Source organism: Electrophorus electricus, chromosome 11, assembly GCF_041902795.1.
Source record: "Electrophorus electricus isolate QZ-2024a chromosome 11, ASM4190279v1, whole genome shotgun sequence".
Lineage (NCBI taxonomy): Eukaryota > Metazoa > Chordata > Actinopteri > Gymnotiformes > Gymnotidae > Electrophorus > Electrophorus electricus.
The window spans coordinates 9,034,911-9,061,264 of record NC_137507.1 but is presented as its reverse complement, the minus strand read 5'-3'; the positions used below and the strand labels follow the sequence as shown (position 1 = coordinate 9,061,264).

The following is a 26,354-nucleotide window of genomic DNA, read 5'->3' as shown; positions in this document are numbered from 1 at the left end:
CCTTCATCACTCTTCTGACAAACGTGCAGCACTGTGAGATAATTCGGAGACTTCTGAGAGACTGCTGGCTAGCCAACACATTCCATTTCTAATAAGAGAGGTTTACCAGACACCGAGACCCAGATGCAGTGTTCTCACACTAACAACAGAAATAACTTTGCATGCGTGTGAACCAAAATTAGATTAGAGTAAAGTTCACACACAGACTAGTATACACCACTAAATTTCTTCTTTTTCTTTAATCGTTCTACAATTTGGGAGGGTCTGAGTGGGAACGGGATCAGAGTTCTTTCATGCTCTTTAGTGTTGGCGCCTCTATCCTGCGAGTTTCGGGTAGCAGTGGCCGTGTGTTCCGCCGAGGCCGCCACCCAGCAGGGAGCGCCTGCATCACCCAGAGACACTGACATACAGGGCTGGCAAAGAGCGCTGGGAGGCTGGCGCGGCGACGGGGCGGAGCCGAGTGCAGGGGCAACACGCACTCCAGTGCCCTGGAGAGACGGCCCGCGAATGTCTCCCTGTCTGGCTTTCCCGGGCGGGGCGAGGGTGGGGCCGATGGCACCGGAGGAGGGGTGGAGGGCGGCTTAGGAGGGCATGATGGAGAAGGGGTGGTGGTAAAGTAGGGCACGCAAACGGACATGCTACGACCGCGGCGGGCAGGGGGAGGAGGCTGCAGGCGAAGGAGAGGAGGGGAATATAAACGTAAACACAGCGGATCACGATTAATGCAACAAGAGAAAAAAAAAAAAAAAGAAAAAAAAAAGCAAAAGCAAAAGCAAAATACAACTGAAAATGTAACATCCGATACATAAATATCAACACTTCAAAAGGAAACAAACCTAATGTATGAATGCTAAAAGTAAGAGAGAGGAGGAACATGACTGTTACGTGATTTTTCACACGTATAAACGCTCTTTCACCTCCAGTCCCAAGACCCGACTGCTATACACAGTTTCACATGTTCCTGCTCCTGCACACCTGCTACAGTCATCAGCTCATTAACAAGCCCTTCATTAGTGGGATGAGGTGTGTCAGAGCAGGGAACACCTGAACCTGTCTAGAGCTGCAGGTCTCCAGGCTGGGGTTGAAATCCCAGCTCTAAAAAGACGAGGTACTTTGGATTAATTCATTTAGGAAAAGGAGGAAAAAAAAAAAAAAAGGCTTAAAATAAAAAATCTGTCAGTTAAGATTTAATTAATCCACCCTTTACAGCAAAGTTAAAAAGTAAATGCTTCCAATTCCTCATCCTGTTGTTTATTAAAAACAAATTCAGACATTTGTAGAAGGGACAAGTGATTCTTAAAAGCTTTCTGACAACCTGATTTGGTTTGACTGATTTCTAAAAACAGTTGTGGGCTGTAGAATGAAAATCCATTTAATTAGAATGGAACCTAAGGTTTATAAAACAAAGTGTACTGAGTTAATAATATTAATGTTTAATTCAAAACAAAGAATGGTAGTAAATATGTAGGTAAGTTTGTGTTTTTTGTTTTTTTTTTTAGCCCAGAACAAAATGAAAAGAACCAGCCAGAGAGGTGATTTACATAAACAAAGTGCATTTTTTTTACAACAAATAAAATATCAATTTAGGAAAAAGAAACCTCTGCATACACTTGATAAACAGATCAAAATCATAGGGCATGAGTACTGTGGAGAGTATCCCAGATGGACATGCTCATGGTAAGCCAAGATGAGACAGGCAGAGAAGTCAAGTTTTGCTTTCACCAGTAAAACCTTTATTTACTTTCACTCCTTAACCTTATGGTTTAAAAAGAGCAACAGAACAAAAGAGTCAATGAAGGACTAAAAGCACTTACCAATATTATTTACCAATATGCAAAATACCAAATCCAGGATATATCAAAGCATCTGCATTCCTTTCATATGGATATCTGATGTAATTTAAAAATAATTATGAATAACAAACCCAGCTGAGAATCTGAACGCTTCTGTATGGTCCTAAAGAGGCATGGAGAAAGCCCAGATGGTGATCAATTCAATGAAAACACGTGCCTTCACGTCTCTGAGTGAGTGAGACAGAGTGAGAAATTGCTGGACGTTTGAGCAAGCGTAACTCATTCTGGCTTCGACAGCTGGGCCACCCCCCAGGCAGGAGACCCAAGCCGGGCATGGAACTGATCAGAGCACAGCACTGCTGTATGCCTTGCAAAACAACTAATTTCAGAACAATAAAACACTGGGTGTCCATGCAACATACAAAGGATCTCAAACAACATTGTGGTTGGGCGGGGGGGGGGGAGGGGGGCTAGTGGTGGTGGTGGTGGGAGTGTATAATTGGAGAGATACATGGTAGTATGTATGGTAGAGACAGAGAGAAAGGATCGAGGAGAAGGTGAAACAGAATGACAGAGGGGGAGGAGAGGTGTTTAAAGGACTTTAAAGTAATTTGTGGCTTGTCATTTGCCTTGCTCTGTTTTTCATGCAGCATTCCTTCACAGCTTCAACCAAACCATGTTTCACACCAGAAAAACACAACAGGTTATAACATGCAAACCCAAACACAAAAATTCCACAACTCAGTGAGTCAGCACTGTTTTAAGGTAAATATCAGGAATAACTTGCTCCATTTGTCACTTGTTTGCAACAGACTCTAATCGTTAGACTAATCTTCCGTGTCTACTAGGGAACATTTTCTGACCTGTAATGGTTTAGTATCTAGGGCTAAATTTGGATTAGGGCTAAATTTGGATTAGCTATGTCCAATGACCCATTCAATACACAATTTATTTTAAACACAAACCATAGCAGTATTCATTGTATGCTCCAGAAGCTGAAACCAAATTTTAGGGGCTAACACATGACTGTAATTACTTTGTTGATATAAAGCTTCCACTCAAAACATAAGCTTCCAAATAAGTCATTGGGTCTGTTGATAGAAATATGGCACATGAAAAATGCAGCCAATATCAAACAGGAGGTGAGGGATAAAACGCTCTGATGCTACAGCTGTCGGCCTGTGCTAAACACCACTACCAAATGTCAGCTTTGAAGCCTAGCAGTTACTGCAGAAGAGCACCTCCTGCAGGCTGACTGTGATCCTAGACTTGGCAGACATGGTGGTGCTGTGCCTGTGGGACTTACCATGGTCTGCTGGGAAAAGGCAGGGTGTTGCTGGGCAGGGGTGATAGAGGGGTAGGGGGTCTGGCCCGGTTGTGGCTGCTGGGACGCTGGCGGAGAGTTGAAGGACATGGTGTGCTGGCCCAAGGGCGTCTCTGGGAACACGGATGAGCCCTGCCCGCCGTCCACCACACCTTCAGCTGTGGAGGGGGAAACAGCACAGCACTGCCATCACACTTGACCCACACCCGGCGAGAGCCCCGAGGAAGGCTGTCGGCGGCTGTGTATACATACTGGCAATGGAGACACCTTGCTGGTACTGCAGCTGCTGGTGCTGTTCCGGTTCCGGATCCTCCTGCTCGGGAGGCTGCGTCGGAGCGACTCCTGGGGTTCCTGGAGGTCCGAGCTGCGTGGCCTTCTGGGTGTCGCTGGGCTGCTGCTGCTGTTCGACCTCCTGTTTGCGTTTCTCCTGCTCCTCTCGCACCAGCTGTCGCTGCTCTCTCTTCCTGCAGATCAGGGACACGCGGTCCTTAATGGCCTTAGCCATCGTCTTGTGGTCGGCCTCGCACACGTACCCAGACTCCACCTGCGGTTCCACGAGAATGAACACATCAGCATCTTGCACGTTCACCATGTGCTGAGCTCAGACTCAAAGAGGAGCCTAGAGGAACCCACCATTTCTTGGGCCACATCTTCGGGGACATCTTTGTTGAGGTCAAAGGTGAACTCGATGGCTTCGTTGTCTTTGTATTTGCCTTTCAGCTTCTTGGCATCTTCGATACGCAGCCAGAGCTTGATGGCGATCATCTCCCCGTCATCTTCCTCAGCCAGTTCCACTCGCACCCCCGTTTCCTCCTGGAAGAAGGCATGGTTCAGAAGAACTTTGATGGCGTATCTGTGATGAATAAAAAGACAACAGGAAGAGACAGATGAAGGACCTAGAACAAACAAGGCAAACCATGGCATTAATGTTCAGCCAAACAGTTTGAACAAAGCTATAGATTCAAAGCTTGAAACAAGTTAGATTGTAGAAGACAGTTATACAAATTATACTCAGAAAAAAATTAAAATTCAGCACATACATGTCAGAGTGCAGAAACACTGTCGCATAAAACCAGACAAGTGGCAGCCTGTTGCCTCTGATTGGCCCCATGATCACATTTACATTTTGTCAGCTCACAGCTGTGTGTCACTGAGCTGCAAGAACAGCTAACACTGCACGTGATCCTACGACCATGAGCACCCTAAATTCAATCAGAACAGCATCCGAGCACCATCTACCACAACGCATAATCCAGTCAAAGCACTATACAATATGAGCTGCTGGCAATCAGCACCAAATTCAATACACCTGTGCCTAATGAGCATGAAAGAGTTTAATGGGTAGCTTTACAAGGGGATAAATGTGGACAAAGGATTCCATGTAAGAAGAGAAAAGCCTTTGGTAGCATGTATAAGAGGGTGGATTCCTTCCAGTGGTGGTTTATTCTAGCTCCCTATTTATGAAATATTGTGATCTTAATTCTGTAGCCTCTATAAATTAGCATTATCCGCTGTCTCATTTGTCTCAAGTTTCATGATAATATTCTATTCATGTTCTCTGAGCAACTGAAGATAAAACATTAACTTTACAAAGCAGGAACTAAATTAAAATGCAAATGTGTCCATGTACAAGCCAAGCTGTACTATGCCTTATAAAGTAGAAAAAGCATCTAAACTTCAAAGAGCATGAATGAGCTATTTTGGTGTCAGTAAAATCTTATCTTACACTTCGCACACACACACACACACACACACACACACAGGTACAATACTGTAACATTATTTCTTCATAGATTCAAGCAAGACAATGAGCAGACCTTATTATCCTGGAAAATGCTGAAAGCACAGTGAAATTAAGTAGATTGAAATATCACTTAGTTGGTTAGTAATTTGTAGAGTTGTTGTTATATATAGTGACATGCATTTGGAGTCATTCAAAGACATAAAAATACAGGACTTACTAAAATAAAGATAGACACTTAAGTGTTTTAAACAAAAAGCCTAAAACAATAATATTCACAGAAGGAGTGTGTAGCAGGAAGCAGACACCTGGAGAGGGGAGCTGAGAAAGCAGAGGGAGATGAGGTGAACCTGGTGGTACCTGCACTACCTGTACTAAGGTAGCATGCTAGGGTTCACTGGGTGGAAGGGACTGTCACAGCATGTAACCCTACCACAGCATCTAAGAGACAGCTCTTAGTGCACCAGGGGGCCATTATGAGTGGGGCTGAATTATTACTATTTAAATAAAAAGGTGTATGCGTTGGGGGGGGGGGGGGATTTCTTACCTTTCATCTTTGTTCTGTCGAATACAACCCTCGATAATCTCTTTCACCTCCGGGATGGCTACCTTATCAAAGCTACCAGGTTTCACTCCCTGCAGAGAAAAAAAATTATGATAACACTGCTATACCAAAGCATTAACTAAAGCCAAAAAAGAAAACTGTATTAAATTTCCAACAACAGCAGACTGAAGTGTTCAAGCAGCAAGTTCAAGGCCATGAGGCATTCATTTCACTCAGACTTTATTGCATCTATTTGAACAGAGCAGTCTAACCTTTCCTGGTGGGCCCCTGTGACAAGCAGCACAGTTTATGGAGACAAAGAGTATTATGTTATATATATATAGACAGGTGTGGCCATTGAATCTATCCATTACATATCTCTCTCTCTATATCTGCTAATTTAGCATCATATTACAGGCACCAGGCATCTAGGAATATTAGCTCTGTCTGAATCAAGTGAGAAGGCCACCTGGCTGAATGAGAACACGTGTGCCAATACGTGTGCACTACGGCAGCAATGAGATGCCTTAAACATGCATAAACAAAAGTTAAAAAAGCAATTGAAAGACACAATCATCACTTATTAAAGACTTAGAAGTTAATGGTAATTCTCAAATCACAATTCACTAGCAACACTGCTATAATCTGAACGGAGACATGCGTATGGCTGTCAGAGTGTCAACCATTACTACCACTTAGCCAGAAAACTAACAGCACTACCATAGAACCCACTCAGTAGAAGTCATTTAATGGCTTATGTATTTGAAGTAGTTTAGTTTCGTACCTCCTGCTCCTGAAACTCAAGCCACACAGGCACTAAAATAGCAGAGTCTATGAAAACACTGCCATTTTAGCTTTTTCAATAGATAACATATAGGCCCTGTGTTAAGTGCTCATTAGCCAACAACAGTGTTTATTCATGTCAAATGGTGTGTTCTAACCAATGCCCAGATACAGGTGTGAAATTCAATCAGTATGAGAATATGCTGACTCTGTACAGGCAATGATTGTGAATGGGTGATCTCAGAAAAATAACTTGTTCAATCTAAAAAAAGATGGGTGTACGTTTTCTTCTGTATAACTGCTTTTAAATGTATGATCTCATCTTGGGATATCAAAAATATATACATATACGTCCATTGAAGTATAAGGAGCGATCACTCTTGTAGGAAAGTTAGTGAAACATTGTCGGGGTAATGAACTGCAAATAACCTCATCCACAGTAAAGAAATCACCAAGTAGACCCACCAAGCAGTGACAAAGGTAAGCTCACAGAAGCTGGTTCCTAAAATAGCACAGAACTTAAAACTCCCCCCAAAAAAGGTTTCTCAATAACAACAACAAAAAAAAAAAAAAAAAAAAAAAAAACCCGCCCTGCTTTTCTCCCTTAATCTCAGCAAATCCAACTAATAAAGCGGCTTCTTTGCCCTAGTGGTACGCAAGGTGGCAGAGGCAAGCAAGATGACGGCAAACACTTTCACATCAAAACAACTAGGTAAATTCAGGACATCAAAACAGCCATATGGGGGGGGGGGGGAGGAAGACTCAAGGGACTTACCAGAGATAAGCAGGTACACAGAATGCTCCGGGCTACATGCTGCCTTTGCCTGTGGCCTGATGCACTATTTATCAGTATTAAAACCCACAGCCCACCCCTTCCAACCCGGCAGTATTCACTCCTTATATAACGCCTGTCCCCTCCAAGAGCTTCCAATTCTAAACCAAGTTAAAGCAAGGCAGAGGGTCTAATGGAATTAAGTCAGTACGGCAAAGTACCGCAAGGCGATTAAAAGGGCTCATTACAACTGCTTCCAGAGAATGGGTCTCCTTTAAGCCGGATGCCTGCTGCCTCACTCTCTTTCAGTGGCCAACAATAAGGAGGACAATTACAGGTAATCATTTTGTACTTCCTCTGAAAGCCAAGGGAAGAGGGAGCCTGAAGGAGCTTCAGCATGACTGGAAGGTAGTGTGTGATAAAAGCACAAAAGTAATTATGAGTTTCAGAGCGCTCCCATATCCACGAGCGATGCACAAAGACTAACGTTGCCCATCTAAGCGTTTCATTTTCTGGTCGGGTTTGTTCTGTAGCATGTGGTTTAATTGCATATAAGGTCCTGTTGAATTAAGCTGTCTCTATGAGAACAGTGAGGCCCTAAAATAAGATGAACATTATCTTCTAATGACTAAGCCCAAGTCCGCGCCTTAAACCTACACACTGCTCACACTGAATGATTGAATAAATAAGTAAATGTGATGACTGAATATTGCAGTCTTCAACAATATCAGAAATATAATGTAAAGGTCAAATGCTGTGACAATAATCAACCAATGATGCATAATGCAGCCTTGCAAAGGCTCACAGCAAAAAGGTAATTAAAACCATGCTTACACTAAAAAGGTAAAGTCAAACAATCAAGTGTAGGAAGAATTCAGGACCTCTGACCACAAAACCTAGAGGTCCATCAGGTATAATGAATTTGGCCAACACTTTAAATTACACTTCCACTGCTGGTCACTGTAACTCACTAATTACAGTGTAATAGTGGAAAGCAGTGTTTCAGTGCAGGTGAACAGTCTAGAATTCAACAGCTGTAGTCTTGATTTACTTGGTCACATTTACTCCAGTCACAATTTTGCATAACACTGATCTGTTAATCTTGCATGAATACTTATATTACTCACCAGAAGCAAAATTATACCACAAAAGCAGATGGTGTATAACGCCAACACTCAAACTGAAGGCTAAGGTGTGACGCAAACTGCAGCACTGTCTTGGTGCTGTGCAATGTTCTGTTTTCTTCCGGTTTTTATTACATTTCTGCTGTTTATTTACAACTTAGTCCAGTTTCTTAAAATGTAAAACATTTACTTTGTACATAAACTCTGCACTGCTGAACGAACACAAATGTTTATATAACTGGCTGGACACAATTCAACACAACAAATATTAACTGAGGGATTTTGCCATGACTAATCATTAGATTTAAATATATATTTTTAAATTGTTATGTTACATCTTACTTCACCCAGTCATTAAGAAAAAACAGCATCTTGATAATCAGGAATATCTAGCTTACCATGACAGTGAAGGACAAAAGTAACTCAGCTACCACATATATGAACCAGGGTAGACTAATGTTTTAAAATATTTATTGTTAAAGTCTATGAAGGCACAGTCTAGAATGACTGCACACTGCAGACAGAATGTAAATACTCAATTCAACAAATTTAGTTACGTAATAGACTTGGATAGTCTAAGATCTGTCTAAGGGAGATAACGGGGGACCAGTGGAGTTCTGAATGCCCTCTGCATTAAACTCAAAATGCTTTTATTGTTGGCCAGTTTGCTTGATCAGCCAAAATGAAAAGCCTAGACATCACGTGCACGGTAACGTTCGTCCAAGACTACGAGCACCAGGGGGGTGGAACGCACCACACAGACAGGCCGAGAGCAAGACTGGATCCTCTCTGTTCACATGCGGGAATGTCCTGTCTGCCCCTTGGCATGGGGTGCCGACGAGAGAGCACCCAGCCCCTGAATTCAGGTGAGGCTTACAGGAAACGACAATGATACACATCACTGTGGTTTAGGAGAGAAAAACAAAAGGTTATGAGAAGCATCTGGTGATAAAAATCAGTGCGGGTACAGAAGGCTGTTTATAGAGGTTGTTTATGCTTCCACAAATTTAAAGTGAAAACTAAATAACTGCCAGATTTTAAATCACTCCAAATAAGCATTTTTTTAAAGCAGTTTATGGTGCCGCAGTCAGTAAAAAATACACCACACAGAGTGAGTACTACCACCATCTGGTCAATCAACAGCCATTAATAAATGCCTAGTATCATTTTAAGCCACTCAATATTTCATTCTGATATAAAGATGTAATTACAATTACAATTTCACATATGGAATCAAGCCAAGTGCAATCAGAGTGGTTCTAAACTCAGGTTAACCATTTAGCAACAAACTTTAAAGCAACAATTAATTTACAATACATATATGACACATTATAATGCATATTATAATCCCCATACTTTTCACCTGCTTTCAATGGCCCGACTGATTAAGATTAGGAATCCAGGCAATATCAAAATAAAATGAACAAGAGAAGTATACAAAGTGACCATCCACTGCACAGCATTTTCCCTACATCACCAGGAAGCAGAGACAGGCGAGGAGAAGGAGTGTTTCTCTGTCTCACTGCTGAGGACGGGCCTGACGCCCTGCTGTAGAGTGCCAACATATTCACTTATGCTGCACTTTGCAATTGTTAGTTATAGCTTTAGCTAAGAACAAATGCTAAACCTGAAGGGCCTTGGATATCTTGTTTATGCAGTGGGAAGTAGACACTCTGTGAAAGACCACTGTGATTGCAAAAAAGACCACTGTGATTGCAAATCGTGAAAATATTTTTCCCCTTATACTGGACAAAGAGGAACAAGCTAAATGAATTATACTTACAGTAATCCTCATTACCATTAACATCCCACATTAGAAGCCAGCAAAGATGACCCAAAGCATCACCAACAAAGCCACTAATTCTAGCTAAATGAAAGAGAAAATCATTTCTTGGAGATAATCCACCCTATGACTGCTTATCTAATTGTGTGATTAATGGGAAAATGATAAACTTCATAGGTGACAAGGTATTTACTGCAGATGTCACTGCTAAAACCATGTTGTGTGCACTGTGCTTGCATAAATACCTAGCTAGCTAGCTACGGAGATCCTTCGCACATGCACGTTTAAGCAGTGAGACTCGGTCACACTTGGCAAAAATGCCTCTTCTAATCCAGGCATCCGCGCGCTCTAGTACAAATAAACACAAATCGACATAATACACCTCGATAGGCATCACATGAGCACTTGACCAATTCAGCCTGAATTCCTGCAGATTCATAACTGCTTTATTTCCATCCAAAATTCCACAAACGCAAAACAAGCACTTGGTATGAGGAAATGAAGTCATCCATTAAAGTCTGATACGGACACATTACACACACACACACACACACACACACACACACACACACACACACACACACACACACACACACTCTGGGTCAGCATCCTTAAATGGGTAGGTATGAACACTGCCCACCTGTAAATGGCTTCTAAAGAAAGCTGCACTGCGATGGCTTTACGAGTGTTTTTTTCTGACAAACATGGATGTTCTGTTGACACATACTGAATAAAATCAGATATGATGGAAGAGTGTGCCAAACTCTAAGAAAGAAGCTATTGTTAAAGCAAGCATTTCCATGAAAAACTTGATAAGACTATGGCCTCAAACCACATGCTGATGCTGTATAACAGCTGCACCCTTGTAAATCTAATTTGTTCAACTGCTACATTACTGTGACATTATCATCATTACTATTACATTATTATTATCATCATCATCATCATCATCATGTGTGGCACTGGCAGGAAACATTGGAGTTTTAGTTAAAACCCACTTGAAATCAGATGGATAATGCCAGTGGACAGGACCACAACTAATATTAAATAATGGAAACCTTGAGTTTTTGCTGCGCGTGTACCATGAGCATAACGCTCAATCAAGCGGCTCCAGCTCAAGGTAGTATTTTGGTGCCCAGGAAAGAGAGGCCTCTTTAAGGAGAAGTCTATAGTTCACAGCTGATGAATATGTAGGTGTAATGGCAGAAAAGAGCACTTTTAAGAGTAGGAGGGAGAGGTGAAGATGCAAGATAGAGCAGGGCCGAAGCGAGCGGAGAGAGTCCGAGTGCCCAGGGAGCGTAGGGGAGAGCCAAAGGCAGCAAGGGATGAGGAGAGGAGGAGGAGGAGGAAAGCAGGAGGAAAGAGAGGTAGGCGAGGCCAGAGTGAGGCAAGATACTCACGCTGGTGACCCGTCGGTAGATCTGTGCGGGGTTCTGACACTCGGAGTACGGGTACTCTGAGGTAGCCATCTCCAACATGCACATCCCAAAGGCATACACATCCACCGACTCGTCATACTTCTCCTCATACATCTCAGGCGCCATGAACTCAGGGGTACCTTAAACCAAAAGAACCGTTCAGAACTCTGAGGTTCAGACTCGAACTCACCCAGCAGATCCTGTGAGGAAATGGGTGAGAGAGGGGAGCCAGTCCGTCACTCCGTACAGCCCTGAGAGTAAAAAGAAAGAGAAGGGGGGGGGGGAATAGAAGGTGGAGAGAGAGAGAGAGAGAGAGAGAGAGAGAGAGAGAGAGAGAGAGAGAGAGAGAGAGAGAGATGGGGTTGGGGAGGGGGAGACAGAGGAAGGGAAAGAAAGAAAGAAAGAAAGATAAAGAGGAAAAAGAAAAACAAAAAAGAGGAGGAAGGAAGAAGACTGCCCTCAGTTATTCAGTAGAGAAAGGATTCTGTGTTTTTCTCTGCAAGGCCTTCTGCTTTTGACAGGAGGAACTGGTGCACAGAGCAGGCGGGGCTGAATTTACCATCATGCTTTTGGTCACCGTTAAGATATGGATCTCTACTCCCAGGCAGAGAGGCGAGAAAGACCGCAACATTAACGACACAAGCCATGGTTACCAAGAGGCACAGTTTGGCTTCAGTGTCAATTGAGATGGGCTTTTCACATTTGCATAATCATCTTTTCAACACCATAAAAAGAGCATTAGAAAAAGGCAGTAACCACTCACCTTTTAGACAGCCTGTTGTGAGTAAATGTTATACAGATGATGGACAGATAAGCGCATCTCAAAGCTAAAACAGTAAAGACTTTTTTTTTCTGTGCACCAGGTTCAGAGTGATGAAAAGAAAGGCCTTGCACAGAAAAAGGCAAAAACGCTTATTCCATGAATTAAATTTCTGAGCTCCATTTCGTTTTCTTTTCAAATTGTGGGCCATTGCATGTTAACTTACCAGTGCCTCTTTTCAGAATACTTACTGTCTGAACAGCAGTACATTAAATATTCCATACAGCACAGTGAGGGGCACGTGAGCTTATAGCCCTACAATTTAGGGGAAAAACATACTGAAGAAAGGGGGAGAAAATTAAAAAAATAATAATAATAAAGGGGGTAAGGCAATTTAGGGGAAACAAAAGGGCAGGTAACCATAAAGAAAGAAATCACTGCATCTCAAACTCCTGAGAGGGAAGGAAAACAAATGTGATGAAGTAAGCCTTTGGAGGAAAAATGTAACACATTAATGGCAAAATGACCATCTTTTAAGTCCAGAGTTCTCCAAGCCAAAGAGTAAGTGACCATGAATCCTGAGAACAAAATTCCCCGTGGCTAGAACACAAACAGTGATTTCAAAGTGTAACCAAACCTGGGATAAAACAGGCCACTGTTTATGGAAATTTGAAGTGGTTTCATCTAATTTGTTTATAAAACAATTAACCTTTTGCTGTGTTCATTATTGGTTTCAGATGGGAAATGGGACCAAAAGATGGTTTCGCTCATTTAAAAAGAACTGACAGAAGGCATCTGCAATTTTGCTCTGCCAGATTTTCCACTCTGAACCTTGGCTACCAGGAAAACTGTGGTCTTCACCCAACAGCTTTGCCTTTAAACTCAGCAAGTTGCAAAAAAATTCTCTATGGAGTTCATTCACTACCCTTTCCCATTCAAGCAATAAGATGAACTGACTCGAAGTGAGGAGTTAAAAAAACTGCAGTGCAAAAGGTAAAAGCAAAGGCATACCTATAACACTCTTAGCGAAAGAGGACCGCTTTAAAGTAGCTAGGCCCAGGTCGCCGATCTTAACAGAGCCGGTGGGGCCGGTGATAAAGATATTGTCGCATTTGAGGTCCCGGTGGATAATGGGAGGTGTCCTGGTGTGGAGGAAGTGAAGTCCCTTCAGGATTTGACGGCACCAACTCCTCAGAACCTTGATCTTCATCACCTTAAAGCGCTTGAGGTACCTGTGCACAGGATAAGGTGGCAGGGTTGCAGACCTTCGAGGAGTTAGGTTAAGCCAGGTTATAGACATATATATGCCTGTCATCCTGAGTGTGCTTTCAGTAGCTGCCCATGAAGAATCAACCAAGGCTGATGTACAAAAAGAAACAGCAGCTGTTAAAATGGCGAAGAAAGCACACAGACTTGAAGAAGCTGAACACAGCCATAACCTCACCTATAGCTCCAAACCCTATCAGACCCATGAACAATACAGACGGAAACTAACAAAATACGCCCCCATAATAAAAGTGAAATGGGCAGAATACTGCATCCAGGATTTGTAAGCACTTAAAAGTATTTTCCATTTTCCAGAATACAGCTTATTTTTGTTTTATTAAATTTAAAAGGTTTTACAGTGTTCATTTTAGAAAATGTGAAAATAAGATCAAAATTCACCTCAGTATGTGTAATCATTTAAATGACTCACGGGCCTTAAAATTACAGCTCCTCAGTGAAAAACACAAGGGATAAGACACGAGAGGCACAGAAAGAGCAGCTTAGTTATTTAAAATGAAAGGGTGGAGTTAGGGTGTAGAGTGTAGCTTTAATTACAATTTAATTATGATTTGGTAGTGCTAAACTTGGCATCATCATTTCAGCATTAGCTGAGCTCACCAGTCTGAAGAGATCAGACACATATTTAGACTGAAAGGTTGGAAAGTGTCATTTCAGCCTTCATCAGGAAGAGATTTGAATGATTACTGAGCTGAATCACGGGACTGAACTAAATATCACATTACTTCTGTACTGTGGTATTACTGGATTCAAATTGTTTGGAGTTGTGTCATGACCAAGAATTTGGCCCTCATTGCAACAATCTACACAGTAAGTACAGAAGCAGAGAAAACCGGGACCCATCTCTGCCATGCAAGACAGACAACACACCTACACACACACACCTACGCACTTCCAACGAAGTCTTATTATTCCCAGGTTGGTGACAGAGTATGTGTTCTGTGAATAAAGTTTGTATTTGTGGCATGAAAGAAAGACCAGACAGACAAAGCAGATAGATTAACAGGAATAAGTCTTAATACACAAGGCCACTAGACAAACCCAGTTTCACCAGACAGAACAGAGCTTCATCTACTGTGCTGTGCTTTCCCTGAAAGTGTCAAAAGTACAGTGTCTGAAACACTTGGAAATCTCTCAGATTTGAAGAGTCCTTTAGTCTCGTACTGCTGAGAAATGGGCCTTCTGCCTTGCGGGTTAATCTGCTGCGTAGCGGGCCAAAATATTAGTCCATTTGGTTCTATGCAGTTGTTGGCATCAGCTGCAGCCATCCATAAATATTGAATGTGAAGTCTTGTTTTTGCACAATTAAGGAATGGGGAGATGCACCTGCCCACTGTCTTGCAAACAGCAGCTCCTGTCTACAAGTCCTGAGCTTACTTTCCATGCAAGGCAAAGTAGAACAAACCAGATTAATAATATTAATTATTCCTTTCATCTTCAGCACCATTACTGTTGTCACAAACTTCCCATATTACAAGGCAGCAGGTTACAATGTTGACCCATTTCAAAAACCACCATCTCAAAAACAAAAACACTAGGTAACGAAAATAATAATTCATGGATGTAATCGACCACTAGAAAATTTGACCCAGTTACATGATTAATGAGATAATCACATAGGCAAGAAGCTATTTGCCCTTGTCACTGCCAAACACTTTGTCTGCACCACCAACATGGAAAGATACCTAGCTAGGTCCTGAAAGACAACTTGTGCATTCACCTTTCAGCAAAAGATGAGTCAGTGAGTGAGTCAGTGAGTGAGTGAGTCATTCAGTTAGTCATTATGTTTCTTCTAGGCCAGCCTGCTGGGTGGTCTGGCAACAATCAAAGGATCTGCAACAATCATAGGATTTTTGTTGTATATTTGTTTTCTTTGTCCTCAATTTTTCTGTCTTTTTACTGATGATTGCCTTTCTTTCTGTTATAATTAGTAATAGCAACAGTTATTGTCATCAGTAGCAGCAGATTTTTTTAAAATTTGGAGCCAATGGGTTTTGCAGAAAAAAACAAAACACAAATAAACAAGTTCAATAAACAAAGCCAATGGACTGAAATTGTTGGCAGCAACTTCAATAGTGACCAACTCCTCTCAGTGGTCTAACCTGTTTCTCCTGAGGGGAGGTCAATGACACAGTGCAAGTTTAAACAAACACTGAACCTGTTTACAGGAAGGCTTTCTATCATACCAAGCATAAATGTGTCATATGTACATTCAGAAGCAGCACAAATACAAACTTACAGATACTTTGGTTGGCTTCAAGGTAGCTTGCAAAGCACTTATGTAAACTCTGCTAACACTATGAGCCCGAACTACATCATCGACCAGTACTACTGCCTTGTTAACTGGCTGATTAGGTCAGCACAGACTTGCAAAGGTCTTTTCATGCATGTTTTTGTCCAATCTATAATGTTATTCTAGTCTTGAACACCCTCAGGGAGATTTTGGCCCGATGTCCTCTAATTATAAGTCACATAACTAAAAATTATTTCCAAGCCATGGAATCAAAGCTCATTAGTAAACCTGGTCTCAAGTACATGCACACTTGTGGTAAGTACATGTTGGATGCAGAAAAATGACCAAGTCTTTCCTTTAAGGGGAGGTCTGCATGTAGCAGTGCACTATAGGCCAAGGTTGCTTTTAGGCATGTGACTGACTTTTGGACCACAGCCAAAGTTGAGCTCAGGGGCAAGGGGGGTGGGGGGATGAAGCTCACAGCAAAGTCGTCTCATATTAACCTAGCCTGAGGGGAGCCCCAATAGCCCTACCGCAGACCATGCTCTCTGGAGCTGTGCACTAGCCCAGAAGGGAACACAGCCTGGGAAAACTGGAAAACTCTCCAAGGGTATTTACCAACCTCATGGGGGGCAGCCTGGTAAATCTTTGCAACTTCACACAGAAAGGTGAGGAAATAAGTTTACATAGGCTATAACAAAAGGACAAAAGCATGTCAGTGTGGTCTGTGGAGGCTCGAAATTACATTGAGTGATCAGGTATCTTGCTACCCAGATGGAGCACTCATTTTGGTCTTTCACTGCAGATCTCTCGCACACAGCCTCCAACTAGGATTAGCAAATAAATTGCCTCAATGAAATGCATCAACATTTTTTTCCTTTATTTTTTCTAAAGAAACATTCTGCTGTACTAAAGCACCATTAGCACCCCTAAACTAAAGTTAAGCCAGTTGATTTCACTGTTTATTGCAGCTTTTCAGTTAATCACAAGGAAAGCAATAACAATATAAATAGGCTACCTCTGGCTTCAGAAAAGACAGGCAAGACAAATAAAGACCAGCACGACTTACACTACCTAGGTCCTAAACTTCATTACCTGAGCTTAGTTACCTGCCCAACATAAGGCTCTAGTAATGGACGCATGAATGTGCGAGCACTCAGGCAGAAAAGGCACATTCCTGAATTTATGAAGAGAAAGAAGCACGCGGTAAGATGAAACACACAAAGCCTGACTGACACGGCCCGTCACGGGCTCACTCGCGCTCTCAGCCTGCTGGTGCTGTCACTCTGCCCTCTCCCTCATCCTTTTGGCCTCGTGCTCTGCCTCCCAGTCTCAGTTGCCTGCGGCCGTGTTGCTGTGGCCGCTGCTGTTTGGAGGCGTGTGATCAGTACTTGGCCCGAGCTAGATGGAGGCTGTGAAGAGGGTGTGTGTGTGTGTGTTGGGGGGGGGGGGGGTTGGGTGCAGGCTCATCTTTAAACCATGAGCTCGGCGAGTCCAGGGCAGCGCTGAATGTCGTGGTGAACAGAAAACAGAGAAGACAATCGGGAACCTTGTTTCCGCGGCTTTTACCACAGCCTTCCTTTCCACTGTCTAATGTTTGAGCTGTTTTGAGTGAGTATGCATGTGTGTGTGCGCGCGCGTGTGTCAGGAGCCACATGTCCACCGGAGGGAGCTGACGTTGCTGCATGGGCGCCCCACGCTGCACCTGTTCTGGTCTGGTCAGCAGTGCCATCTCTCTTCCACTCTCCACTTGTAGGAATGTTTAGAATGTGCAGCAGCAGCAGCCGGCAACAGAGCAGCTACCCACAATGCACCTTTTGCACGTAAGGGGCATGCCACTCATCCAGCACCGTGGGGACTCCGTGCTGAATCAACTCTGTTGTGGTTCAGCGGTTTATAACAGATAATAAGCAGCCCTTTGGGTCTGCTGGTCTCTGTAGAGTGACAGATGCTGAAGAGAAGCCCTGCTATGTGTCCTAACTAGATTCTCAACCCCTGCAGGGTTGAACAATACTTCTGATATGTTCAGGATAAGCAAAAACACAACACACTGACATGCATAAAACTAAAAGCAAACGAGATGCAAGATACCCCAGAGTTTCACAATCTATTAGCAGAACAAAGAATTTACACAAGACTAAAAAATTAGTCATATAATGTCATAACTGATGGCTGCTTTAAGCCACTTTATTAAAATGAAATACTTGCCTTTATCCCTTTCCAGCTGAAACAAAATGTTTTAACTACTAGAATAGATTCAAGGACTAAAAATAAATAAGTTCTATGATCTTAAGAGGTTTGGAAGCCTGGTACAACTGAGTTTATCCAAGGACACACAGAGCAAATGTCGTCACTCACGTTTTCAAGGTCCCTGACGTCATGAGTTCAGTCACCAGCACGATGCACTTGCGTCCTTTGGAGGGCGATTCCCAGGAGTCGTAGAAACGGACGATGTTGGGATGCTGGAGGCCCTTCAGCATTCCGGCCTCTTCCTTGAAGCGCTGCCGCTCCGACCTGGACAACTTACGATCCTGCACGAACACACACAACAAAAAAAAAAAAAAGGGGGGGGGGGTTGTTTAATGACTGGGCCTAGGGAAGTCAGCATCGTTACATCATCATGAATGCAGTGTTTGACGTCCGGCCATTAATTCACCCACATCACCATTTACTAAAATGACTGGAGTGTCCAGTGTGGCGTGAAGTTGAAAAGTGTTTTCCGTTAGGAGTCTAGCTAATGGCTTTTGTCAACAAAGCTGGAAACCACACAGCGCTAAATACACAAATAACTCCATCACACTCACCATCAGTGGTTCCATATGACTGGTCATGGAAAAGGGAAACGGCATCCATCTCGCCCTCAACTTAACCCTAACCCTCAGATTTCTAAGCCGAGAGGCAGATTTGTCCTGCCAGGACTTTGTAATGGTGGCAGACGTCTGAGTGGAATCTTCTGTCCTCTTGAGTGTGCGTAGATATTGACTTTAGGTGAGTCAGTGGCTCAGCCAGAGGAGGGTTACATCATATTGTTTTGTTTTTTTTCAACTGTAAAAAGTTTTTTCAGCCAACAGCCAAAAATGTGTTTGCAATTCCAATCGTAAACAGTTATTATTGCTTGGCAACCATCAGATACGAATTAAACCGATGGCGCACAGAATGGAGGAAGAAAGGTCATCTATGCTGTAACCTACTTTCCCCTCCAAAAAAAATAACCACCCAGCCACTGATCCTGGCTCAGTTCATAAACATTACTGGACACATTATTTGTTATTGTGACATGTTATTGTGCAAATAAGCTGTGCACTGTGCCCCAGTCCTCGAAGAAGAAGAAGAAGAAGAAGAAGAAGAAGAAGAAGGAAAAAAAAGTGCAACTCATGCATGTTTCCCAGCAGTATGGAGAGTCTTCTTCTCAACCCTGACTGTAAACTTGTTTCCCTCTGTCTGGTCAGCTGGGGTGCTGCCAGCATATGATACAGAGAGCATAGTAATAGCAGTGCATTAATGCAGACAGTCATTCATTTTCTGACACTCACATCTGCAAGCCATTAAGAACTCACAACTCCCTGGGGAAGCCAGGGATATAGGGAGAGAGCATGAGAGAGGGAGAGCAGACGAACAGAAAAAAAAAAAAGACTGAGAGACCGAAAAGCACAGGCAATTAAATAATCACTCTCAAAAAGAATCACAATTATCTCAAATTTTGTGTAACCCCTATTTACATATTTTACCTTAGCCTGAATAACCGTACAAGACAAACAGAGAAACAGTAGCGGCCGTTTAAGGGCCACCATTCCTCCCTTTCTGCAGTCACGAGCCATTTCACACATGTGGCAGGTAAAACAGAACCGCAATCAGAGAGCCAAAGTGATACGCCAGCAGGACAGTGAGCAGGTTTGCACTTGGTAAAAAGGTGGAAACGTTATCTGCTACCTCACAGTCTGGGCGAAAATCTAATCGATGACCGAAAGCACAAGATGAAGGGAGAAGGTCTTCAGGAACATCCTGGTACTGCAAAGCTCCCCTCCCCCTGCTCCAAACATGTCTGAGAGGATGGACATTGATCGCTCCCATCCGAGAATTGAATCAGCGCACTAAAACATCTCTTCTCTAGTCGACCACAAGTAGAGATGAGAGCAGGACCATAAGAGACCGCCTGCAAGAGCGTCGGATCGAGTGAAGAAAATGTGTATGTTGGTCTTTAGCTCATAGTGCATGGTTGCCTTGGAAACCCCAAATCATTTTTACCACTCCTCAAAATACAAACACATGTGGTCTGGTAGTTTTTCCACTTGTACCAAGAAAATGGGATTGTGAATTTGTTGTGAAACAGTCTTGGTTTTCATCTTGACGACTCCATTTGGCATCACAGAAATTATCTGGTGAGGTTTTCCAAAAGCCATTATTTGCAATGAGTTTGATCCAGCTAGCTAAAAACTTCCAGCATGCTGCTCAATATAGGCTGTCCTGAGTGACAGCTCTCTCTTCTCAAACCTGTCTTTACATCAACATAAAAAATTCACAAACAAATTCAAACTCATAAAAATTCAAACATTAGCCATGCCTAACCCAGTAGCTCACATATACAATCCAGCAATATCCATCCAGTACAAAAGACTGAGCTTACTGGGCTGCATGGTGATAAAGAGTAATCACAATATGTCCTATTTTGTCTATGAGCACAGCGCTGGTTTGGTTTGCTTAACAAAAAAAAAACAAAACAAACAAAAAAACAAACAAACAAACAAAAAAACTTATGGATGACATCAAAAGCTCCACACAAATACGCATAAGCAAGCATTAGCATCAAACCGACCATACCATCATCAATACAACTTTAAAAGTTGATGCATACAAAGAGACCCCACTGAGCAACCCTCTCTACACCAGTTTGCTAGTTATGTAGATATAATTCACATTTACGAATTTTAAACCAGACTTTTGACCTGCTCTCTGTGTATCAGGTTGAGCTGAAACATATTGCCAAGTTTGTCAAAAAGATGGGACCTTTTTCTCAGTCAGCACAGACAATACAGCAAGCGTATGCACAAAAAGGTTTGCTTTTATCGCTGTCCTCCACATCGTACATCATGTGACCTCCCAGAATCAAATGTTCACTTGATCAGTCTAACAAAATATTCTGTGTAAATATACCCCTTCTCTCTCATTTCATACTGCCTTCCAGCCATTAGAAAGCCATGCCACACTGACACAGTCCGACACTAAAGCAGACCCTACAGCACGGGGACCTAGGGCTGTCACATGCCTGTGACCTGGCACACCACTGTTCAAATTCCACTTTTGGGAAAAATACTTCTACCTTGTCAGCACAAGAGGCATCTGATTTTTACAGGCCCATGAGGGGGTGCAGTAACAGCTGCTCAACAGACCAGCACACTCCCACACCGCTGTAGGCCCACTGCTATAACCTGCCTGCTGGAGGGCTGCAATCGTTTGATAAAATCTACAAAGAAGCAGCAGCACAACCTCTCCTGTGAGGCTTGCCCAAATAACTGCGCACTTGAATACCCTCAAAGTTTGCATTTGTAATGAGAGTGAAATGACTCATCCAGACAGGGGCTCAAGAGAAAGTGCCAGAGGGAGAGGTACGTACAGCAGATCGCAACACTACGCTACGCAGGAGCTTTCAGGAAGTGTGTTTGTATATGTCACTTAAGAACAATCCAGCTCTTCCACACCCAGCTCTGTTCAGGTGTGGGTAGTTGGATGTGTGGGAGGAGATGTCCCTTATTCAAAGGCACACAAACCAACGAAGGTTTCTTAGTTTGGTTTGGCCAACATCAAATTGATTTATCAGACAGGTTGAAAATTCCCATGGGCCAATTCTGCCATCAGCAGATACGAAGGTGAGATGAGAAGCATCAAGTGGCCTGTAAGAGCACTGGAAACGAGCGCAGAAGAAACCCCCTGGATGAATCTGTTGTGCAATCTGCACTGAGAAGCATGCTAAAACACACAGCGCTGCAGGGGGAACTATGGGACCATTCTGAGAAGGCACAGCAGTTAAGATCTCTGTGACTGAGGAACAGCTGCACAGACCACATAGGCATATGTCCCCAAACAAGGCATGGTAATCCAAGCCCATCGGTGCCTTACCTGAGGATCCCACTACACTAAAGAACCAGGAGTCATTCTTAAAGTAGAATTCCACAGATTCCTCAAAATTTTGGCTCCAACTTTAATTTTTGAAAGAAAAAAACAAAAAACACAAACATCATGTACACTGAAATGCACTATTATAGAAAAGCTATGAATGGTTTACAGCCATAGTGATGGGGGAAAAAGTATTAATTTTCCATCATGTTAGTACTGCTAACAGAGATAAACTCAGAAGACTCATGCAGCTTAAGTGGTTGTTTGGACAAGAAAACAGTTACCTGTTTGTTGCAGATATGATATACCCTGGATCCCATCACAAACAGGGTAAAAAGACTTGGCAGAGTTGGTAGACTTCTCCAGAATTTACTCTTTTCTTGCATACAGTGCATAATTTGGATGAATTTGTTTAGTGAATTATGCTGTTCGTTGGTTGGTTGGTTGTGAAATCTGCAATTCCCTTCTAGTCAAACATGCAATCAGAATACAACAGAGACATCATATTCTGATCTGCATGAACTGTAATGGCACATCAGTGGAGTCTGTGGTGCAGCCTATGGTTAAGAGCAGGGAAAAAAGAAAGGAAAAAAGTCATTGTTGGCACTGGGCCAGGGTATCTAGGAATAGCATTCTGTAACTGTGACAGTACTTTTCCACAATAGAACGCAAGTAGGAATATCATGTTCTGCTCTCCTGCAAACCTCTGTATGTTAGCCCAATGTATGTGTGAGTATGTGGGCACTGGTGTGTGTGTGTGATCATCAGATCATTATCTGAGTCGTAGCTGCTGGACATGGCTCTAAGGCTCTTCTGCACGCCATGCTGAGCACTTAAGAGTTAATGGATGGACAGAGTATCTGTCTTCAGTGAAAGAAGGTCTGCTGTCCCTCCTGGCCTTCGAGGGGTTCAGATTTCACAAGCACCAATACTTCTGTGCTAAAAATAACCATAACCTCTAGTACCCCCACTGGGTCAGACACCAAGTGGGTGCCATGCACAATAAGAGGAGCTGGCTGGAGGATCCAGCTAAAGCGAGGAAGTCACACTAATGTCTGCATCCAAACGGAGCAGGAGAGCTGCCTGAAAAGTCCAGCCTGCTGATGTTATTGGAAGTGGAAATGCTGCAACAGCTGGGGGAGGAGCGGAGAAATAATCAGCTTACATACTGAAGCTCAGTGATGAAACCAAATACAGCTTCTCAGCCTGTCGGACAGGAGGTTGGTCACATGACCGACCGCAGGCATTTTCCAGTAGCACTCTGACAACTGCTTAATTCAACAACGCAAGCTGGAACCGCACCCTGCAGGCAGAAATCTCTCACTTTTGTGTTGCATGGTGCCATGATAAAGAAGAAATGGAGGTTGGTTTAAACAGAGGCTGGATGTATGAAGGAATCAAAAACAGCACTACAGGCCAATTGAGAGTTTAAAATCCCCCGCCCACCCCTTTACAGACTGAGCCAATGGTTCCTTCCAAAGTCTGCTCTCTCCTCTTCAAAGAGCTAAACCACTAGAAAACATCATAAGACTTCCATGTGACTACTTAGAAAGTTGTCATCTATTTAAGGAAAGCACAGTAGCGCGAGACTTAAAACCGAAAGTAACACTGAGGATCAAAGTAAAGTCAGGGAGGTCCCATCTCAAGATCACCCACTAAACAAGCAGACATTAAAACGCTGGAGGTGTGAACAGACGCTTCCCCCTCCCTGCACACTTGTTCCAGCAAGGGGAAAGAATGCACCGTCCACCGGGTTGTTGACAACCTTTTTGCAATAGGAAACTGTTTACTGGCTCCTACTCCAGTCACATGAATTCCAGGTCATCAGTTCACATTTCCCCTGCCACAGTTCATGCTTTTTAATTAACCAAAGGTTACCGTTTCAAATGACCCTGAGCCTGGCTGGCCAAGCTCGGGACTTGAAAACGTTCCGTTTCAACGCCTCCCGATTGAAAATCAATATGGAAATGTGGACACCTGAGCACATAAAGGTTCAGTGCTATAAATGACGGACGTGAAGAGAAAGGAAATACCACACAGCCAGACAAAGCACCTTTTAGTAGAACACAACCTCCACAGAGGCAGGCCTTTGCATTGGATCTGCATAAGGTATTTGGCTCTGTAATGGCTCAGTTTTGCTGATTCTCTCACCAGCAGCTCAAGGAGAAGAGACTCACACAGCAGAAGCCTTGGGGGCTTCGTAAAGGAGAGAAATGAGAGGAAATGAAAAGGAGAAACAGACAAGGAAAGCAACCACTCTGAATACGGGAGAACTACTACTTCTGGCTCACAGCAGACAGAGACGTTACTGTAACAGTTTTCTTCTAAGTCAACAAAGCAGATAGTGCACGTTGCACATTATCCTGCCTCCCCAAGTTCTCTCTGGTTTCTAAGGCTTCAGTTGCCCCTTAGTAGAGCTAAAGGTCAATGTGGAAGCTGCTCAGACTGCATATTACACTTGCAGTCAGAAATTCTAAACTCTTATTAAAACAAACAAAACAAATAAACAAAATCCTGACTTGTTTCAAATCCCAATTCATATGAACAAACATCACATAAGTGCTATGACTGTTAATTGAACACTGTATACTGATGGGTGCTAACTACCTCATAAGGGCATTGCTCAATAGATCATTAAACAGGACAAAGTCATAGCTCAGTAGCCCATAAGTAGGCTACTGCCAACTAGTTCTAACCCATGTAATCCATCACAGATAGGACAGTGTTTACATATTATAGACCCCTCCATCATCCAGGGCCACTGGCATCAATTAAGGCATGAGAGGTTTCCAGCTTGGCCTCATATCCACTGGATGAGTCAGTAAAGCACTCATGTCATCATGAGCCTGAAGCACTTGCACTGACATGACCAAGCCACTGTGGAGATCACGGTACTTCACGGGTTCACTGGCAATACAGATGCAGAGCAAGCTCAGAATTCGGACCCCTCCAAAAAGCATGATGCGTTGTACAACTTGAGAATAAAAAATAACTAAACTAGCACAGTTTATGGAGGCTAGATGAGGTTAAAAATAAACGCTGACAACAATAGCTGTGGAAAATAAATAAATAAATCGGGAGTGTGAGAGAGAGAGAGAGAGAGAGAGAGAGAGAGAGAGGGGGGACAGCTAAAATAAGGTCCTTTCCTAGTGATGCTTTGAAGTAGATCAGTATCTCTGAATGCACCGTGCTGCAAACTAGGTCAGGGTGATGAGGCATTCTAAGTATTTCTCCTTTTCCGCCACGAGCCTTAGAGTGTGAGGGGGTCGGGAGGTCTGAAGAGCTCACCAGCAGAGCCCAGCACACAGCCACCCAGTGTCACACAGAGACAAGCTCTATTGTCCAACAGAGACGACTGAATGACTGAAGACCTTCAACTAGTTAAAATCACAACCCCTCCCCCACCTTTATTCACCACCACACCAGCTAAAACATACTGTCCTGATCTCATCCTCTGATCTCATCCCAGATGAAACCAGGTTATGGGTTGAAGGACTGATTCAGATCGCCTGTGAACCTTCACACAAGGACTAGCATGATGGATGCTTTACTGTCAGGAGAGAAACCGGGTACATTTACATTTTACAAAGCGACTTACAGTTATGCCTGAATACCACCAATTCAGGGTTAAGGATCTTGCTCAGGGGCACAACAATGGTAACTTGGCAGTGGTGGTGCTTGAACTGGTAACCTTCTGATTACTAGTCAAAGACCTTCATCACTGTGCTACAAGAGACGATGATGGGGCGTAATCACAAGACACACACACATTCCATTCGAGTGCTGTGAACTGGATGGAGCAGCTAATCAGAGAAATAGGAAAGAAACTAAACTACTTAATGGAACAAGATGCAAATGAACTTTTTCTGTGGTTGGTATATAAACCATAAAAGGTTTTGCTCCAAGAATGTTTACGCTATGGTTTACCTTGGCACTTAAGAGCAGTTAAATGAAAGACCACAAATGATAGATTTCCAGATTTTTGCAGTCTTTTCTAATCCCATAAATCACATGAGCTCTAGGGAAATGTTGTGGATAATCTGCATACTAAACTCTAGCCATCCCATCTAATCAAAAATGAATCTCAATTTAACCAATAGAAAGTCTTTTTTCTGTTTAAGAGGGGAAAAAAAAATAGGACTGGGGGTAAGCAATGCTTGAAATAATGTTTTGTTTTTTTTTTACTTTCTCCAATTCCACAAATATAGAAAAAGTGTACTAAATTGTATTATATAGAATAATGACATGTACCCTTTGTGAACTGAAACAATTTGGCATCAATAATTACAGTTTCCAAAGTATCTGGAGTATGTCAATGTTTTTTTTTTTTTGTCACACGGTAAAGTTTAGTAGAGTTATGACAGCATATTAATACTATTGTGAATGTCTTGCAAAAACACATTCATCCCCTCAATCCCAGCAAGAGGCTGAAATACAACATCAATATGACCCATAGATAACATCCTAGATGACCCATATAGTTCTCACATGTCAGGGCATGAAACCCTTTCATAAATATGAATAATGTCACATAAGCACAGGCAAGCGGCAGTGATCTAGCAAGCCCAAAATGACTCCACCAGTTGCTGCTGAAAGCCACAAGAACGCTGCTGAGTAAAAGCCCTAAAAAGGGGTCACTTACTGTTGAGGCTGTACTGAATCAAACTGTGAATGAAGAGTACAC

General features: G+C 42.8%; 1 protein-coding gene across 32 annotated transcripts in view; it reads right to left on the bottom strand.

Moving 5' to 3' along the window:
- wnk1b (WNK lysine deficient protein kinase 1b) overlaps positions 1–26,354 on the bottom strand; it is a 79,385-nt gene that overhangs the window by 23,633 nt on the left and 29,398 nt on the right. For 22 of the 32 annotated variants that reach the window (XM_081723047.1, XM_081723048.1, XM_081723049.1 and 19 more), the window contains 8 exons: positions 17,918–18,090; positions 13,054–13,274; positions 11,265–11,422; positions 5,406–5,494; positions 3,751–3,970; positions 3,370–3,661; positions 3,100–3,275; positions 410–667 (listed from right to left, as the gene is read on the bottom strand). In XM_081723047.1, coding sequence (XP_081579173.1) covers positions 410–667; positions 3,100–3,275; positions 3,370–3,661; positions 3,751–3,970; positions 5,406–5,494; positions 11,265–11,422; positions 13,054–13,274; positions 17,918–18,090 — 1,587 coding nt within the window. Of the gene's footprint in view, positions 1–409; positions 668–3,099; positions 3,276–3,369; positions 3,662–3,750; positions 3,971–5,405; positions 5,495–11,264; positions 11,423–13,053; positions 13,275–17,917; positions 18,091–18,363; positions 20,103–26,354 lie in introns of those variants that run through there. The other 10 variants (XM_081723061.1, XM_081723062.1, XM_081723044.1 and 7 more) reach the window with 2 other exon arrangements.